The 21,293-nt window shown below is 42.9% G+C and overlaps 1 protein-coding gene across 1 annotated transcript in view; it reads left to right on the plus strand.

Moving 5' to 3' along the window:
- The first annotated feature begins 222 nt into the window (after window positions 1-222).
- LOC120029025 (segment polarity protein dishevelled homolog DVL-3-like) overlaps window positions 223-21,293 on the plus strand; it is a 50,074-nt gene continuing 29,003 nt past the window's right edge. The window contains exon 1 of the mRNA XM_038974310.1: window positions 223-697. Within this exon, the coding sequence (XP_038830238.1) occupies window positions 537-697 (161 nt within the window). The 5' untranslated portion in view covers window positions 223-536. The remainder of the gene's footprint in view (window positions 698-21,293) is intronic.

Genomic DNA, 21,293 nt, shown 5'->3' on the forward strand with positions numbered 1-21,293 from the left:
ACATCGCATATGATCTAACAACAGACAGACAAATGGCCATTACTTGTAGGCTAAGACGTTTTTCCGTATAGCCTACATGATCCAAATCTATCCGTATTTTCTAAATCTTCAAGAGTTCAAATCAAATGTCTTGTTCATTTCATTCCCAGTCCTCTAGAGGGAGTTTCATTGGAATGTCGATAGGAGGGGCTATTCTCCCACATCGGCGGACAGATGTTACAACGAGCAGGGAAAGCGGTGTCCGCCGATGTAGAGCGCAATCCGAGGCGCATAACAGGGGCAAATGAACCCAATTCCGTTATTTTGTGATGAGAGACTGCAACGAACAAAAATAATACCACGTTTTTACGTGTTTTATTTGGACACATCTGTCCGCAGTTGGCGTCGTGCAGGGTCCGCCTCACGAAGTGGAGCGAAGAGTTGACAACAGCCGGGAAACAGGCTAGAGGAGACACTGTGGAATATCCAACGCCAGGGAGGGAGAGAGCGGACACGGGGCTGGATGTAACCGGATTTACCCTCCCCAGCGGTTCGCCATGGGGGAGACCAAAATTATCTATCATTTGGACGACCAGGAAACTCCGTACCTGGTCAAGTTGCCCATCGCTGCCGACAGGGTTACTCTTGCCGACTTCAAAAATGCCCTCAATAAACCCAACTATACATTTTTCTTCAAATCTATGGACGATGATTTCGGGTAAGACCATTGTGCAAAGTAACTTACTTTGCTGCTCTTCCATATAAATACGGGGCGTAGAAGTGGTGTATTTATCTTTCCTGTTATTGATACTGTTGGGTAGATAGAGATTTTACATTCCCGTACTCATTCTCTGCGCCCCGCTTCTCCTGTCAATGTCACTTGATAGCCTAGGACTTTTTAGAGCGCCTTTACGCATTGCTAAAATACAGTAAATCGCTTTCCCACCAGTGTTTTGAATAGACTACAAATATGTAATCCGATCTGATCAAATGGGATAGATTGTAGTTTATTTCATATATCAAGAGCGTCCATTTTGGAAATGGAGGACCCCGGTTATTGGCATCACTGAGGATACTGGGTGGGGGGGCAGTGGTGCGGTTGGAAGTCAGATTTTTGTATGAGGGACGGAGTTGTTCCAAACGCTTGCTTTTCTGTTAATGCCACATAGGAAGTGTTGATGGTTTCCGAGGTCTCCCTTCCCACCCCCTAAAAAACAGACTATGCTTTGGGGAGGCTAGAGGGAAAAACGGGTCAATCGACAGCTTTTAATGGTGAGTTAAGCGCACGGCTTTGCGTTTTCTCAGAAGAGCGGCCGTCCGTTGTGATCAATTTCGAGCGTAAAAAGGGTTTTACGAAATAACGAAACTTTGTGGAATTTTCCTAAATTCGATAGTTTACAGGGCAACTCCATCATGCACACGAGACAGTAGTCCTCGGTTGTCACTAGTTACCACAGCCACAAAGTCATAAACACAAACACCCTGCTTATTCTACAATTGATCTTCTTAACATGTGATTGTAAACCTAACCGTAACCACAGTGCTAACCTTATGCCTAAGCCTAACCTTAATACTAAAAAGCTGATTTTTGTTTTCATTAAGTTTTAAGAATTTTGTCTTTGACTGTGCTATCTAGTGGACATCCTAGTTCTCCCCATACTCTGATTTACTGAGGGTATTGTCTGTCTGAGCTGGTGGATTTTACTGTTCCGTGCTCTGTAGAGACTGATTTAACAGTAGTCAAAAAAAAAAATGCTTGGAAGAGGATGAACTTGATATTGTCCATTCCCAATTCCTTAGTTTTTATTGAAAATGGAGACTGGAAAGGGACCATGGAGAAGGTTTCTCTTTTGTGATCAATAGAAAATGAGGTTTAATCTCCTTGCCCTCATAAATTCATCCTTCATTACTGTGTGTGTGTGTGTGTGTGTGTGTGTGTGTGTGTGTGTGTGTGTGTGTGTGTGTGTGTGTGTGTGAGAGAGCTTAGCTTGAATGTGTTGGAGAAAGATAAAATACATTTTGTGATATGTGTTTATGGCTACTTTGTAGCATCTAGTAAATTGGACTTGGAAATATTGTGGACAGGGATTGGGATTACCCTATTCATGGTTGATACCAAGACACACACAGACATACACACAGGCTAGACAAAGTGTGGTCAGCAAGTGGTATGGTTTCATCCTCCTTCTACCCAGCAGTGTACAGTGCATTCGGAAAGTATTCAGACCCCTTGACTTTTTCCACATTTTGTTACGTTACAGACTTATTCTAAAATGTATTAAATAAATAAAAAATCCTCATCAATCTACACACAATACCCCCATAATTACAAAGCAAAAACTGTTTTTTAGACTTTTTGGAAATGTATTAAAAATATAAAACAGATACCTTTCTTAAATACGTTTTCCGACCCTTTGCTATGAGGCTCAAATTTGAGCTCAGGTGCATCCTGTTTCCATTGATCATCATTCAGATGTTTCTACAACTTGATTGTAGTCCTCTTGTGGTAAATTCAATTGATTGGACATGATTTGGAAAGGCACGCACCTATCTATATATTGTCTCACAGTTGACAGTGCATGTCAGAGCAAAAACCAAGCCATGAGGTCGAAGGAATTGTCCTTAGAGCTCCGAGACCGGATTGTGTCGAGGCACAGATCTGGGGAAGGGTAAACGTTTCTGCAGCATTGAAGGTACCCAAGAACACAGTGGCCTCCATCATTCTTAAGTGGAAGAAGTTTGGAACCACCAAGACTCTTCCTAGAGCTGACCACCTGGCCAAACGCCAAACTGAGCAATCGGGGGAGAAGGGTCTTGGTCAGGGAGGTGACCAAGAACCCAATGGTCACTCTGACAGAGCTCTAGAGTTCCTCTGTGGAGATGGGAGAACCATCCAGAAGGACAACCATCTCTGCAACACTCCCCCAATCAGGCCTTTATGGTAGAGTGGCTAGACGGAAGCAACTCCTCAGTAAAAGGCACATGACAGCCCGCTTGGAGTTGCCAAAAGGCACCTAAAGTACTCAGACCATGAGAAACAAGATTGAACTCTTTGGCCTGAAATGCAAAGCGTCACGTCTGAAGGAAACCTGGCACTATTCCTACGATGAAGCATGGTGGTGGCAGCATCATGCTGTGGGGATGTTTCTCAGTGGCAGGGACTGGGAGACTAGTCAGGATCGAGAGAAATATGAATGGAGCAAAGTACAGAGAGATCCTTGATGAAAACCTGCTGCAGAGTGCTCAGGACCTCTGACTGGGGCAAAGGTTTACCTTCAAACAGGACAATGACCAAAAGCACACAGCCTAGACAACGCAGGAGTGGCTTCGGGACAAGTCTCTAAATGTCCTTTAGGGGCCCAGCCAGAGCCCGGACTTGAACCCAATCGAACATCTCTGGAGATACCTGAAAATAGCTGTGCAGCAAAGCTCCCTATCCAGCCTGACAGAGCTTGAGAGGATCTGCAGAGAAGAATGGGAGAAACTCCCCAAATACAGGTGTGCCAAGCTTGTAGCGTCATACCCAAGAAGACTCAAGCCTGTAATCGCTGCCAAAGGTGCGTCAGCAAAGTACTGAGTAAAGGGTCTGAATACTTATGTAAATGTAATATTTCCGTTTTTTTTATTTTATAAATTTGCTGGGGTACTGTGTGTAGATTGATGAGGGGAAAAAACCAATTGAATCCATTTTAGAATAAGGCTGTAACATAACAAAATGTGGAAAAAGTCAAGGGGTCTGAATACTTTCCAAATGCACTGTATCTGTATATCAATGTAACACCATGGAGGAATACAATAATAATGAAGTGGATGGCTCAGAAATAAAAAGAATGCACTTGAATTATTACTCAGGTAAAAAGTAACCTTTTTACAGAATGGCATTAAAGAATTGCAGTTCCACATGTGGGAACATTTCTACTGCAACATGTTAACACAACCTTTTCACATGTGAGGGGAATAACACTATTTCACCCCCACATGTGAACTTACAATTCCACATTCGAAAGTTAGATTTTCACATGTGAACTTGTGATTTCACATGCCAAACTACAATTCACGTGTCAGGTGAAAACGACATGTTATTCTCCTCGCACGAGAAACGGTGGTGTCAACTCTATTTAATACACGTGAAAGTATGGTTTCACGTGAAATTAAAGCTCAACATGTGAAAACAGCCATTTCACATTTGAAACTGCACATTTCAAGTTTTTTTTTGTAAAGGCAGGTGCTGCTTCTGCTGCAGACCTGTAGCTGAGCAGGCATAATTATTTGATGTGCTATTCCTCCCTTCCTTGCAGTAATCACTGATCTTACGGGCATGAGCGGATTGGTGGAAGCTATGGCGTGATATCCTTGCGCCCACCTATCCAATCGTGTTAGATTAGTGATTACTTTAAGGAAGGACTGAAGGATGCATTGGAGGATGGTATGTTAAATAAATACAAAAAATGTATTTAGTTGTATCTAGATTTAGTATTTAGTGGTATCTAGATACCACTAATGTATCTAGTGGTCCACACCAGAAGCCTGGTGTGGACCACTAGATCCTCACCCTACCGCTCTAGACCCCCAACCGGGTACATCTGTTTCTATAGTAGTGTGTGTGTGTGTGTGTGTGTGTGTGTGTGTGTGTGTGTGTGTGTGTGTGTGTGTGTGTGTGTGTGTGTGTGTGTGTGTGTGTGTGTGTGTGTGTGTGTGTGTGTGTGTGTGTAGTGGAGCAGAGTGCTCGCTCTCTCTCAGGAAGCTGACCTACTTTCCTCCCTTCTTCCTGTTTTATTTTCCTGTCCTCTTCTCTGTCGACTTGAGACTATTTGCATATTAGATGTGTGCGCATGTACTGGGGGAATAGGTTAGCTGTCTTTGTCTCTGTGTTTGTGTCTGGTCTCTGTGGATTTTTAATCGGTCTCTCGGTCCCATTTGTGTTGTTTATGGCTGGGAAGATAAAAGGATGCAGACTCTGAACCTCAGAGATTATTACCCTCCCTTCCTCCCCCTTTCACCTCTGTCCCTTCCCTCCTGCTCTCTTTTCCATCCCTCCTGTCCCTCTTTTTCATCCTCCCTCTTTTTCATAGCTCTTCCCTCCTCCCTCCCTCCATCCGTGTGTGTCCAGAGCAGCATCCGTCTTATTTGTCCGTAGTCAATCTGATCAGGGAGTGCTTCACTGCTTTTCCACATCAGTGGAGTAGTCTGCACCTGCAGGCCTGGATAGATGAACCAGTCAAACAACCCATATCATGCCGTCCTTTGAGGCTCAGTTGGTAGAACATGGCGCTTGCAAAGCCAGGATTGTATTTTCGATTCCTGCTGGGGCCACCCAATACAGAAAAAGTATGCATGAGCTACTGTAGGTGTCTTTGGAACAAGGATGGATGTACTACTGTAGGTGTCTTTGGAACAAGGATGCATGTTCTACTGTAGGTGTCTTTGGAACAAGGATGCATGTACTACTGTAGGTGTCTTTGGAACAAGGATGGATGTACTACTGTAGGTGTCTTTGGAACAAGGATGCATGTACTACTGTAGGTGTCTTTGGAACAAGGATGGATGTACTACTGTAGGTGTCTTTGGAACAAGGATGGATGTACTACTGTAGGTGTCTTTGGAACAAGGATGCATGTTCTACTGTAGGTGTCTTTGGAACAAGGATGGATGTACTACTGTAGGTGTCTTTGGAACAAGGATGGATGTACTACTGTAGGTGTCTTTGGAACAAGGATGCATGTTCTACTGTAGGTGTCTTTGGAAAACAGTTGCTATATTATTATTATGTTTTAACCAACTCACAGCACAGGCCAAGAGGTACACATTGGTAATAGCTAACAACTGCTTGATTCAGAATGACAAACAATCAGAATTGCATTGAGGTTACAACAAAACATTTTTGGGGAGAGAGTCCACAAAGTGCTAATGTATTAAAAGTGCTAATGTAATAAACCACAAGTTCATGTGTCCTCTTCTTGTCTTGGTATGTGTGACTGGGAGTGTGGATCTATGCAGATGTGTTGCCTGAGTTCTATTTGTTGTCCTTTGGTGTTGTGACAGGTCCGTGTGACCTGACCAGAGAGAACTCTGGGCTCTATTTATATAGGCCATAGAACCCAATTACTGCTCAATAGTTATTTTTCTGGCCATATCACTTGGTGAGGAATCAGGGAGGATAGGGCATAGGGGACAGGGGTAGATGATGAGGGAGATGGAGATGGATGGTTTCAGGGACAAACGAAGAGGGGCAAAGGGATTGAAAGAAGGGTAGTTGCGAAGTGTGGACAGAACCAGAAGATGTCTGAACAATTTGTGTGTGACGGGCGTGAGATGAGAAAGGTTGAGGTTAGGCTGAGAAACATGGACTACGATCCAATATCCATACTAGCATATTACTTAGAATGCACGCCAATACATGACCCAATTTTAAGAAGTATGCTAGTGTTCATATTCACCACCCATGGGTAGTCAATGTGTCATTCACAGAGTGACCCAGCAGAGTCGAGGTAAAAATGTATTGAAGATTTTGGAGAGTTTATGTTTTTTTATTCAAAGGCCAGTTCAGAACAAGTTCTCATTTACAACTGTGACCTGGCCAATATAAAGCAAAGCAGTGTGACAAAAACAACAAAACAGAGTTACACATAAACAAACGTACAGTCAATAACACAATAGAAAAGAAAAATAGAAAAATCTATGTACAGTGTGTGCAAATGTAGAAGAGTAGGGAGGTAGGCAATAAATAGGCCATAGAGGCAAAATAATTACAATTTAGCATTAATACTGGAGTGATAGATAGAGATACTGGGGTGCAAAAGAGCAAGTGGGTAAGTAATAATATGGGGATGAGGTAGTTGGGTGTGCTATTTACAGATTGGCTGTGTACAGTGATCGGTAAGCTGCTCTGACAGTTGATGCTTAAAGTTAGAGAGGGAGATATAAGACTCCAGCTTCAGAGCTTTTTGCAATTCGTTCCAGTCATTGGCAGCAGAAAACTGGAAGGAAAGGCGGCCAAAGGAAGTGTTGGCTTTGGGGATGACCAGTGAGATATACCCGCTGGAGAGCGTGCTACGGGTGGGTGTTGCTATGGTGACCAGTGAGCTGCGATAAGGCGGAGCTTATAGGTCTGTAACAGATATATATTTCACTTATTTTTCACAGCGTTTATGTTTTGAAAAGTTCGTAACTGATACATTTAGGAAAATCCTTAACAGTTTTGTTACATATACAATCACACCAACTACAGTTTACGGATTTCAATGCATTTGAATGCATCGCAAAAAGAAAACGTGGGCTTTTACACACAAGCCTCATAGAACCATCTTTGTATTACTTGTGTATTGCTATAAAACACTTTAAAAGGTTAAACTGCTTCCAACTTCCTTTCTCATTATACAATAATTTCAATAAAATTCCATATTTCTTTTCAGTGTATAACAGATATACTGTAGGTCTATAACAGTTTGGCTCTAGAGTGTCTCCCCCTTTGAAGAGGGGGATGACCGTGGCAGCTTTCCAATCTTTGGGTATCTCAGATGATACGAAAGATAAGTTGAATAGGCTAGTAATAGGGGTTGCAAAAATTTTGGTGGATAATTTTAGAAAGACAGGGTCCAGATTGTCTAGCCCAGCTGATTTGTAGGGATCCAGATTTTGCAGCTCTTTCAGGACATCAGCTGTCTGGATTTGGGTGAAGGAGAAGCATGGGTGGGCAAGTTGCTGCAGGGGGTGCTGAGATGTTGGCTGGGGTAGGGGTAGCCAGGTGGAAAGCATGGCCAGCCATGGAATAATGCTTATTGAAATTTTCAATCATTGTAGATTTATCGGTGGTGACAGTATTTTTCCTATCCTCAGTGCAGTGGGCAGCTGGGAGGAGGTGTTCTTATTCTCCATGGACTTTACAGTGTCCCAAAACTTTTTGGCACATTTCTGTTTGTAAAAGCTAGCCTTAGCTTTCCTAACTGAATGAGTTTATTGGTTTCTGACTTCCCTGAAAAGTTGCATATCGCGAGGGCTATTCGATACTAATGCAGAACACCTGGTCAAGGGCAGTCAAGTCTGGGGTGAACCAAGGACTACTATATCTGTTCTTAGTTCTACATTTTTTGAATGGAGCACGCTTATTTAAGATGGAGAGGAAAGCACTTTTAAAGAATAACCAGGCATCCTCTACTGATGGGATGAGGTCAATATCCTTCCAGGATACTCAGGCCTGGTCGATTAGAAAGGCCTGCTCGCTGAAGTGTTTTAGGGAGCGTTTGACAGTGATGAGGGGTGGTCATTTGACCGCGGACCCAATACGCACGCGGGCAATGAGGCAGTGATTGCTGAGATCCTGGTTGAATTTAGCAGAGGTGTATTTAGAGGGCAAGTTGGTCAGGATGATATCTAAGAGGGTGCCCATGGTTACGGATTTAGTGTTGTACCTTGTAGGTTCCTTGATAATTTGTATGAGATTGAGGGCATCTATCTTAGATTGTAGGAAGGCCGGGGTGTTAAGCATGTCCCAGTTTAGGTCACTTAACAGTACGAACTCTGAAGAAAGTTGGGAGGCGATCAATTCACATATGGTGTCCAGGGCACAGCTGGGGACTGAAGGGGGTCTATAACAAGCGGTAACGGTGAGATACTTGTTTCTGGAAAGGTGGATTTTTAAAAGTATAAGCTCAAATTGTTTGGGCACAGAAATGGATAGTATGACAGAACTCTGCAGGCTAACTCCGCCCCCTTTGGCAGTTCTATCTTGTCGAAAATGTTATAGTTAGGGATGGAAATTTCAGGATTTTCTCTGCTCACTCAGTGCTGGATTCAGACACGGCTAGGACATCCGGGTTGGCTTCTAATGTTAACATGCGTGAAACCAAGGCTTTTACGGTTACAGAAGTCAACAAATGAGAGCGCCTCGGGAATAGGATTGATGCTGGGGGCTGCAGGGGTTAACCTCTACATCACCAGAGGAACAGAGGAGGAGTTGGATAAGAGTACGACTAAAGGCTATAAGAACTGGTCGTCTAGTGCGTCCGGAACAGAGAGTAAAAGGAGCAGACCATTTAAGCCAGGTGAGGTCACTGCATGTGTGGGGGGGAGGAACAAAAGGGCTAGCTAAGGCATATTGAGCAGGGCTGGAGGCTCTACAGTGGAATAAGACAAAAATCACTAACCAAAACAGCAATGGCCAAGGCATATTGACATTAGGGAGAGGCATGTGTAGCTGAGTGATCATAGGGTCCAGTGAGTAGCTAGGCGAGCTGGAGGCACGGCGATTCAGACAGCTAGCAGGCTAGCAGATGGGTCTCAGGGGGACGTCGCAACGGGAGAGCCTGTTGAAACCCCCTCGGACGGTTTCATCGGCAGACCAGTCTAAATGGATCGGCGGGGCTCCGTGTTGGCAGCAAATGGTCCAGGCCAATTGGCAAAAGAGGTATTGAAGCCCAGGAATTGTCTGATGGATCTCTTCGCCTAGCTCGAGGCTATTTCCAGGCTAACTGGTGCTTGCTTCGGCACAGAGACGTTAGCCAGGAGTAGCCACTCGGATAGCAGCTAGCTAGCTTCGATAATCCAGAGTAAAGGTTCTGAGCTTAGGAATCCGGAGATGTGGTAGAGAAAAGCAGTCCGATATGCTCTGGGTTGATATCGCGCTGTGCAGACTGGCAGGAATTGACCGGCCTGAGGCTGGCAGATGTCCTAGTTAACGGTGAAGACCGCTAGCAGTGGCTTACTGACTACAAGCTAGTAGCTAGTTAGCTGGCTATCTTCTGATGGGGGTTCCGGTTCTAAAGTATAGAAAATAACAGATCCATACCACATTGGGTGAGGCGGGTTGCAGGAGAGTATGATCAGTCCGTAGATGGAAATTGAGTTAAAAAAATATATATATATGTACGAAGAAAAACGATATACATGGGACGGAACAAGACAATCAAAACAGACATCCCATCTATGTAATATAATCCGTTTTTTATGGCCTGTACTACTGCTGGATTAGTGCTCACTCAGTGCTAGAACAATGGTAAATTCTGTGCTGCTGCTGGATTAGTGCTCACTCAGTGCTAGAACAATGGTAAATCCTGTACTGCTGCTGGATTAGTGCTCACTCAGTGCTAGAACAATGGTAAATCCTGTACTGCTGCTGGATTAGTGCTCACTCAGTGCTAGAACAATGGTAAATCCTGTACTGCTGCTGGATTAGTGCTCACTCAGTGCTAGAACAATGATAAATCCTGTGCTGCTGCTGGATTAGTGCTCACTCAGTGCTAGATCAATGGTAAATCCTGTGCTGCTGCTGGATTAGTGCTCACTCAGTGCTAGAACAATGGTAAAACCTGTGCTGCTGCTGGATTAGTGCTCACTCAGTGCTAGATCAATGGTAAATCCTGTGCTGCTGCTGGATTAGTGCTCACTCAGTGCTAGAACAATGGTAAAACCTGTGCTGCTGCTGGATTAGTGCTCACTCAGTGCTAGATCAATGGTAAATCCTGTACTGCTGCTGGATTAGTGCTCACTCAGTGCTAGAACAATGGTAAATCCTGTGCTGCTGCTGGATTAGTGCTCACTCAGTGCTAGAACAATGGTAAAACCTGTGCTGCTGCTGGATTAGTGCTCACTCAGTGCTAGAACAATGGTAAATCCTGTGCTGCTGCTGGATTAGTGCTCACTCAGTGCTAGAACAATGGTAAATCCTGTGCTGCTGCTGGATTAGTGCTCACTCAGTGCTAGAACAATGATAAATCCTGTGCTGCTGCTGGATTAGTGCTCCTGACCTATTTTACAACTACATGGAGGCCCTAAACCTCCCAGCTTTGCGGTGGGTTCAGAGGCTGAGTCAATGTCAATCACCACCACACTATGGAGAGTTAATATCCCTCACCGCTGCTGCTATTAACTTGGAGTCACATGTAATCCCATGGACACACATATTAACACACACACCGATTTATGAGCACACACTCACATGCACAGTTTACTGTTCTGTTCTTATTCTGGAAATAGGAGAAAGGGAGCGAGTGAGTGTCAAAAAAGGTAGCATGAGATGGAGGGAAAGAGAGGAGAACATAGACGAGAGATATAGAGGGGGAGAAACTGAGGGAGGGAGAATGAGATCACAGTTTGCTCAGGCCCGGGGATCTCAGAGTGGTGAGTAAAAAGATTATGGATAGGGGATAATCAGTTCTCAAGCATTTAATTTGCCTGTCCTGCGTGACTTAGGTAGCAGTCTGTGTGTGTATCCATTTGTATATCGAAAACCCTGCTGAGGCACTTTGGAGTTAATTAAAACGCAACATTTCATGTCATTGCGTGGCCTCATTCAGTTGCACTGTTTTCTACCTATTACAGAGGTGACTATGCCAATGTCGTGTTTGAATCATGGCTTTGCATGAGGTGAGGGAGAGATAAAGAGAAAGGGATGACGAGCAGAACTGTGTGTGTGAGAGATTGAGCGTCGGGTCGAGGGAGAGAAAGGTGGAGAGGGGGAGAAAAAGGCATTAAAAGACTAAGAGAATTAGAGGGAGGGATGGATAGAGATGCAGAAAGAGAGAGTGAGAGAGATTATTATTGTTTTTCATGTGCTTAATAAAATCAGCCGCAGGGCTCGGCCACCAGTGCTCGGGACTGCCACACCATGCATCCTAAATGGCACCCTATTCCTTTCATAGTGCACTACGTTTGACCAGAGCCCTCAAAAGTAGTGAACTATGTAGGGAATAGGGTGCCATTTAGGACTCTGTGTTCAGCGACAGGGAACAGGAGACTCCTTCTCTTCTCTATGGCTCTTCGTCCGCCAGGACAAATGGTAAAGTCATTATTCAAAGCATCTTTGTGTCTGAATGCATCGCCAGGTGTGTGTGTATGATAGAGGAGAGTCCCTGTCAGATTACTTGTGTGTCTTTGTGTGTGTGTGACTTCTCTTACTCATGAACAGAAAATACAGACGTGCTATCTTCATTTGAACAGGTTCTCGCAGCAGGAAAGTAATCCTGCAGCAACAAGAAATGTGAATTTGATTTGAATTTTTAGGTGGATAATAATGAATGGACATTTGTGTTGGGGCTAATACATTTTTCGTTAGGGAAAATCAAGTCTGACATTTTTAAGTGGAAATGATAAACTACAGAATCCTTTTTAAACCTTGAATACAGTAGAAGTTAGCATTTCATGCTGCGCAGGAAAATTCGATGCGACACAACAGAGTCATCAAATTAAAAATCTGTCCAGTATCTTTGCACACATTCAAACGTGGCTCAGGAGCAGGACAAAACTAGGTCAGGTAAATACATAAGGTAAATGTCTACTCACTGCTCATGATTGTCTACTCGTGTTTGTACGCATGGGTAAATGTTTGTGTAAAGGAAGACATTTTAAGTGATGTATTAAACCAGCCATATTTCTTTCTATGCTTATTTTTTATTTTCCATATATGTGATGCTCTTCACCTCTAACAACGCTCTAAACAGCAGTCTGTCTGTCTTTCCCCTTCCTCTTGGTGGTTTCTATGGCAACAGGGTTCACTCGGGGTCAGCACTTTTTCACGGAGCAGCTGGGGAGGGGCTAGTGGCGTGAGCAACTTTTTATAGGTTTGTGTTAATGTTTGAGAGAGACACACTGAGAAAAATGTGTGATATTGTAGAGCCTGTAGTGTATTGTTGCCACCTGGCCGTTGTCATTTCATGTATTTATTTGCCCCACACAACCACGTCAACTCAATTTCTCTTTACTATATGTCTTTGTTATTTTATTATTATACAGACACAATTGTTGGTATTAAAGGTCCAATGCAGATGTTTTTTTCTCAATATCTTACTGTGAAATATTTGTTTTTCAATTAAAATGCTCAAAAATAGCTTCTTAGCAAAGAGCAATTTCTCGAGCAAGAATTTTGCTAGGACTGTCTGGATGTGATGCCAGTTGGGAGGGGAAAACTAGCTGTTATTGGCAGAGAGATTTGGAGATTGGTCTATTAACTCCTTTAACGTCTGGTGATGTCACCAGGGCAGGCCAAAACTCCATCCCATCAAAACAGGCTGAAATGTCAGTCTTTTCAAAAAAGCTCTTACACTAAAAGGGCCTTATCGTTTTCACACTACTATTCCAACCTCATAGTGTGGAAATATTCACTGAGGATACAAAACACGACAGACTGACCAGGTGAAAGTGATGATCCCTTATTGATGTCACTTAAATCCACTTCAGGCAGTGTAGATGAAGGGGAGGAGGCAGGTTAAAGAAGGATTTTTAAGACTTGAAATAATTCAGACATGGATTGTGTATGTGCCAGCACACAGCAGTACGACACATACAACAACACAGAGTTACACATGGAATAAGCAAACATACAGTCAATGTGTGAAAATGAGGTAAGATAAGGGAGGTAAGGCAATAAATAGGCCATGGTGGCAAAGTCATTACAATATACAAATTAAACACTGGAGTGATAGATGTGCAGAAGATGAATGTGCAAGTAGAGATACTAGGGTGCAAAGGAGCAAGATCAATAAATGGGCTATGTACATTGATCTGTGAGCTGCTCCGACAGCTGGTGCTTAAAGCTAGTGAGGGAGATATGAGTCTCCAGCTTCAGTGATTTTTGCAGTTCGTTCCAGTCAAAGGAGGAATTGGCTTTGGGGGTGACCAGTGAGATATACCTGCTGGAGCACGTGCTACGGGTGGGTGCTGCTATGGTGACCAGTGAGCTGAGATAAGTCTGGGCTTTACCTAGCGAAGACTTATAGATGACCTGGAGCCAGTGGGTTTGACGACGAGTATTAAGCGAGGGCCAGCCAATGAGAGAGTACAGGTCGCAGTGGTGGGTAGTATATGGGGCTTTGGTGACGAAACGGATGGGACTGTGATAGACTGCATCCAATTTTGCTGAGTAGAGTGTTGGAGGCTATTTTATAAATGACATCGCCGAAATCGAGGATCGGTAGGATAGTCAGTTTTACGAGGGTATGCTTGGCAGCATGAGTGAAGGATGCTTTGTTGCGAAATAGGAAGCCGATTTCTAGATTTCATTTTGGATTGGAGATGCTTAATGGGAGTCTGGAAGGAGAGTTTACAGTCTAGCCAGACACCTTGGTATTTGTAGTTGTCCACATATTCTAAATCAGAACCGTCCAGAGTAGTGATGCTGGACGGGGGGGCAGGTGCGGCCAGCGATCGGTTGAAGAGTTTTGTTTTACTTGCATTTCAGAGCAGTTGGAGGCCACGGAAGGAGAGTTGTATGGCATTGAAGCTCGTCTGGAGGTTAGTTAACACAGTGTCCAAAGAAGGGCCAGAAGTATACAGAATGGTGTCGTCTGCGTAGAGGTGGATCAGAGAATCACCAGCAGCAAGAGTGACATCATTGATGTATACAGAGAAGAGAGTCGGCCCGAGAATTGAACCCTGTGGCACCCCCATAGAGACTGCCAGAGGTCCGGACAACAGGCCCTCCGATTTAACACACTGAACTCTGTCTGAGAGTAGTTGGTGAACCAGGCGAGGCAGTCATTTGAGAAACCAAGTCTATTGAGTCTGCCGATAAGAATGTGGTGATTGACAGTCAAAGCCTTGGCCAGGTCGATGAATACGGCTGCACAGTAATGTCTCTTATCGATGGCGGTTATGATATCGTTTAGGACCTTGAGCGTGGCTGAGGTGCACCCATGACCAGCTCTGTCTAAATTGTTTCAATATCTTTTTGAATTGTAATTACTTGAATTGTAATTACTTGCTACTATGGCCTAATTATTGCCTTACCTCCTCACGCCATTTGCACACACTGCATATAGACTTACTTTTTTTTCTATTGTGTTATGGAATAAACAAGCGTACAGTCAATGTCGCACTGCTTTGCTTTATCTTGGCCAGGTCACAGTTGTAAATGAGAACTTGTTCTCAACTAGCTTACCTGGTTAAATAAAGGTGAAATAATAAATAAAAAATAATGTATGTATATAAATGTATGTAAAAAAATATATATTTCATTTACCTCACCTTGCGAGGGCATCTGTACTTTTTTTTTTCTTTTTTCGGGGGGAGGTTCAGATACAATATTTCAATTCATATCAATTAATATTCCGCTCATATAATTTCAATTCATTATTTCACACATTGTGCCTTTTTCATTGGAATGTTGAAAAAACATTGTCTTCAGTTTTCTGTGGGTTAGCAGAATTTTCCATCAACGTCCCACCAAACATACACAGAACATGTGTCCAAAGAAAAATTCATTACACATCACCTCTTGTTACTGTTGCCGAGCCAATCAAGGCCTTGATTTGTGAACCTCTGATCCATTCATAGCTCTTTGTCTGTTGGAAAGGTTCGGGATACTCACACACTTTTTAACATTGAGTGCATTCGGAAAGTATTCAGACCCCTTAACTTTTTCTAAAAAAACGTACGTTACAGCCTTATTCTAAAATGGATTAAATAACTCTTTGGCCTGAGTGGCTTCCGTCTGGCCACTCTACCATAAAGGCCTGGTTGGTGGAGTGCTGCAGAGATGGTTGTCCTTCTGGAAGGTTCTCTCATCTCTACAGAGGATCTCTGGAGCTCTGTCAGAGAGACCATCGGGTTCTTGGTCACCTCCCTGAGCAAGGCCCTTCCGTGATTGCTCAGTTTGACCGGGCGGCTAGCTCTAGGAAGACTCTTGGTAGCTCCAAACGTCTTCTATTTAAGAATGATGGAGGCCACTGTGTTCTTGGGGAACTTCGATGCTGCAGAATTTTTTCTACCTTTCCCCAGATCTGTGCCTTGACACATTCCTGTCTCGGAGCTCTACGGACAATTCCTTAGACCTCATGGCTTGGTTTTTGCTCTGACATGCACTTTCAACTGTAGGACATCATATACAGTTGAAGTCGGAAGTTTACATAAACATTAGCCAAATACATTTAAACTTCGTTTTTTTTTTTTTTTTTTTTTTTTTTTTACAATTCCTGACATTTAATAAAAGTACAAATTCCCTGTTTTAGGTTAGTATCACCACTTTATTTAGAGAATGTGAAATGTCAGAATAATACTAGAGAGAATGATTTATTTCAGCTTTTATTTCTTTCACCATATTCCCAGTGGGTCAGAAGTTTACATACACTCAATTAGTATTTGGTAGCATTGCCTTTAAATTGTTTAACTTGGGTCAAACATTTCGGGTAGCCTTCCACAAGCTTCCCACAATAAGTTGGGTGAATTTTGGCCCATTCCTCCTGACAGAGCTGGTGTAACTGAGTCAGGTTTGTAGGCCTCCTTGCTCGCACACGCTTTTTCAGTTCTGCCCATACATTTTCTATAGGATTGAGGTCAGGGCTTTGTGATGGCCACTCCAATACCTTGATTTTGTTGTCCTTAAGCGATTTTGCCACAACTTTGGAAGTATGCTTGGCGTCATTGTCCATTTGGAAGACCCATTTGCGACCAAGATTTTACTTCCTGACTGATGTCTTGAGATGTTGCTTCAATATATCCACATCATTTCCCTACCACCCGATGCCATCTATTTTGTGTAGTGCACCAGTCCCTCCTGCAGCAAAGCACCCCCACAACATGATGCTTCACGGTTGGGATGGTGTTCTTCGGCTTGCAGGCCTCCCCCTTTTTTCTCCAAACATAACGATGGTCATTATGGCCAAACAGTTCTATATTTGTTTCATCAGACCAGAGGACATTTCTACTAAAAGTATGATCTTTGTGCAATGTGCTGTTGCGAACCTGGTCTGGCTTTTTTATGGCGGTTTTGGAGCAGTGGCTTCTTCCTTGCTGAGCGGCCTTTCAGGTTATGTCGATATAGGACTCGTTTTACTGTGGTTATAGATACGTTTGTACCTGTTTCCTCCAGCATCTTCACAAGGTCCTTTGCTGTTGTTCTGGGATTGATTTTCACATTTCGCACCAAAGTATATTCATCTCTAAGAGACAGAATCCGTCTCCTTCCTGAGTGGTATGACGGCTGCGTGGTCCCATGGTGTTTATACTTGCGTACTATTGTTTGTACAGATGAACGTGGTACCTTCAGGTGTTTGGAAATTGCTCCCAAGAATGAACCAGACTTGTGGAGGTCTACAATTTTTCTGAGGTCTTGGCTGATTTCTTTTGATTTTCCCATGATGTCAAGCAAAGAGGCACTGAGTTTGCAGGTAGGCCTTGAAATACATCCACAGGTACACCTCCAATTGACTCAAATTATGTCAATTAACCTATCAGAAGCTTCTAAAGCCATGACATAATTTTCTGGAATTTCCCAAGCTGTTTAAAGGCACAGTCAACTTGGTGTATGTAAACTTTTGACCCACTGGAATTGTGATCCAGTGAATTATAAGTGAAATAATCTGTCTGTAAACAATTGTTGGAAAAATTACTTGTGTCTTGCACAAAGTAGATGTCCTAACCAACTTGCCAAAACTATAGTTTGTTAACAAGGAATTTGTGGAGTGGTTGAAAAACGAGTTTTAATGACTCCAACCTAAGTGTATGTAAACTTCTGACTTCAACTGTAGATAGGTGTGTGCCTTTCCAAATCATGTCCAATCAATGGATTTTCCCACAGGTGAACTCAAATCAAGTTATAGAAACATCTCAAGGATGATCAATGGAAACAGGATGCACATGAGCTCAATTGAGAGGCTCATAGCAAAGGGTCTAAATCTAAAAACATGTTTCTGCTTTGTCATTATGGAGCACTGTGTGTAGATTGATGAGGATTTTTTTTAATGTAATCCATTTTAGAATAAGTCTGTTACGTGGAAAAAGGGAAGGGGTCTGAATACTTCCTGTGTGTGTGTGTGTGTGTGTGTGTGTGTGTGTGTGTGTGTGTGTGTGTGTGTGTGTGTGTGTGTGTGTGTGTGTGTGTGTGTGTACACCTTGCCTTGATGACAGCTTTGCACACTCTTTGCATTCTCTCAACCAGCTTCATGAGGTAGTCACCTGGAATGCTTTTCAAACAACAGGTGTGCCTTGTTAAAAGTACATTTTTGGAATTTCTTTCCTTAATGCGTTTGAGCATATCAGTTGTGTTGTGACAAGGTATGCAGAAGATAGCCCTATTTGGTAAAATACCAAGTCCATATTATAGCAAGATCAGCTCAAATAAGCAAAGAGAAACAGCAGTCCATCATTACCTTACGACATGAAGGTCAATCAATGTTTAACATTTCAAGTTCTTTGAATGTTTTTTCAAGTGCAGTCGCAAAAACCATCAAGCGCTATGATGAAACTGGCTGTCATGAAGACCGCCACAGGAATGGAAGACCCAGAGTTACCTCTGCTGCAGAGGATAAGTTCATTAGAGTTACCAGCCTCAGAAATTGCAGCCCAAATAAATGCTTCACAGAGTTCAAGTAACAGACACATCTCAACATCAACTGTTCAGAGGAGACTGAGTGAATCAGGCCTTTATGGTCGAATTGCTGCAAAGAAATCACTACTAAAGGACACCAATAAGAAGAAGAGACTTGCTTGGGCCAAGAAACAGGAGCAATGGACATTGAGATTTTTGGTTACAACCGCCGTGTTTTTGTGAGACGCAGAGTAGGTGAATGGATGGTCTCCGTATGTGTGGTTCCCACCGTGAAGCATGGAGGAGGAGGTGTGGGTGTGCTTTGCTGGTGACACTGTCTGTGATTTATTTAGAGTTCAAGGCACGCTTAACCAGCATGGCTACCACAGCATTCTGCAGCGATACGCCATCCCATCTGGTTTGGCGCGTAGTGGGACTATAATTTAGTTTTTCAACGGGACAATGACCCAACACACCTCCAGGCGTATCCTTCTAACCCCCCCCCCCCCCCTTAAAGAGTTAGATGCACTATTGTAAAGTGGTTGTTCCACTGGATATCATAAGGTGAATGCACCAATTTGTAAGTCGCTCTGGATAAGAGCGTCTGCTAAATGACTTAAATGTAAATGTAAATAAGGGCTATTTTACAAGAAGGAGAGTCATGGAGTGCTCCATCAGATGACCTGGCCTCCGCAGTCATCCGACCTCAACCCAATTGAGATGGTTTGGGATGAATTGGACTGCAGAGTGAAGGAAAAGCAGCCAACAAGTGCTCAGTATATGTGGGAACTCCTTCAAGACTGTTGGAAAAGCATTCCAGGTGAAGCTGGTTGAGAGAATTCCAAGAGTGTGCAAAACTGTCATCAAGGCGAAGGGTGCCTACTTTGAAGAATCTAAAATATATTTTGATTTGTTCAACACTTTTTTGCTTACTACATGATTCCATATGTGTTATTTCATAGTTTGATGTCTTCACTATTATTCTATATTGTATAAAATAGAAAAACCCTTGAATGAGTAGGTGTGTCCAAACTTTTGACTGGTACTTATCTCTCTATATCTATCTCTCTATATCTCTCTATATCTATCGATCGATCGATCGATCTCAGGTCTATGATTTTTAAATTCTCTCTCTTTCTGTAGGACAGTGTGGTGGACTGTCAGCTCTCAGACCTTTGTGAGGAGGACACTGTAGAAGCTGTCCCCACGGTGACAAGGACAGGCAGAGACTGGACAACATGCTGATGAAAGGGCTGAGGGACAATCACACCCTCCCTGCCCAAGTGAGCACAATACAATAAGCCAGGGTAACAGAACACACACACAGGACAGGACAGAAAGTTGAACATTGACTGGCAGAGAATCAACATTTGGCTAGCCTTGACCAAGATCTGTTTATCCTATTGTATGAATGTTGTCATGCCATGTTACCATCGAAGTTGGCTCTACATAGGAGTTGGCTAAATGGCACCATCTGATAGTTGGCTATATGGCACCAGACTAACATTTGGCTGATAGTCAGAACAGAAAGAGTGAAACTTCAATGTACTGGAGGACTACTCTAGAAATTGTTGGCGTTGTTACAGGATAGATAGAAAGGAGAATAGGATGTGGTTTGTTTGAGTAACACCTGAATGCGAGGGCAAGCGGTTATGCATAGCAGAGGACCAATTTTTTTAGGTTGAGGCACTCCAGGTAGTATGAATCAGGTTACTATTAGAGATATCTACACTGATGCCCCATCTAAGAAATAGGGTACCATTTGGAACGTATCCCTAGCATTGAAAGATGATCAACTATTGTTCCTCCTGTGCAGGCTGAACCTGGCATTGGCCTACACCGAGCTAACAGAGGAGTGTAGGGCAGCCCCCGAAGGTACTCATCAATATCATGCAAGAATTTCCTCTGTGTTGCCTTAGGAATAAATCTCTCTCTACCACAGGAGCTGGGTCGTGTCAGAGGTCTGACTGTCAAGCAGACTGAGAAACTGAGGAAGGCATCCCACGAGCAGATGGCTCAGTATGTCCAAACACACGATGCAAATATTAAAGATTATACTCCATGTTGATGTTGAATGAAATAGATTGACCACTGTGCTCACACTGGTTTAGGGAAGTTAGAGAAATACATTATGTTTGATGCCATGCCAACTGATGCCTGTCCCCCTCCCCCATCCTCCAGGTCTAAGATGCTGCCCAGCGTCGCTCCTCGGCCAGATCAATTTTGATTACAATATCCCTGAGATGAATGTTGTATATACTGTAACGTTATGGCTATGATGGAGATAACTTGTACCTTTTTTTTTTACAGGTTTGAATGAGACAATGTATTCCCCTAACCTTATTCTTTCAATAAAGTTCATATTTTATTAATATTATAGTACTTGTTTGTCTTTCTTTGTCAAATGTAAGACTAAGTGCTATTTGCAATTCATTTTGGTGCAGATTTTTGTTTAATATACTATCCAGATAAAGTGTCTGATCAAGGAACATGACATAGAAAATGCGGTCGGTCACTAAAACAGCTGTAACGTGTTCACAGTAAAAGGTATTTCTATTCTGATTGCAGATGTTCAATCATTACAAAACAAGGAAGACTCAATAAGGTTTTCTCTACCTTCATTAGAAAGTTGTGTAAATGGCAGTTGTTTGGGGAAAAAAGGATTGATTTTCATGTAAGATACATATTTTCATTTATTTCTTGACTGATTACAATTGTATTGATGGGGATGTCATATCATTTGAAAGGGCTTTTTCTCAGCTTTCAAATGATGTATCATGTTTTCATATATGGTTTTACACCAACAAATTATCCACGCAGAGCTCATTAATGCACGCATAATCATGATCCAGCAAGAAATGGATCATTTCGCTCCGGCTGTAAAGGGTTAGTTTGTGTTGTTTTGCAGATCATGGAGTCCCTCTCTGTCACATTGGCCGCTGTCTCCAAACTTTCCGCTTTAGTTGAGTCGTTATCCACTTTAGAAGTAAGCAGTGCAAGATATTCATTTACCGGATATAATTGCAAGTCGAGGGCAGAGGTAATTTCCTGATAGTAGTGGCCAACTCTTTCTTTTGTC

The sequence above is a fragment of the Salvelinus namaycush genome, chromosome 34 (genome assembly GCF_016432855.1).
Source record: "Salvelinus namaycush isolate Seneca chromosome 34, SaNama_1.0, whole genome shotgun sequence".
Taxonomy (NCBI): Eukaryota; Metazoa; Chordata; class Actinopteri; order Salmoniformes; family Salmonidae; genus Salvelinus; species Salvelinus namaycush.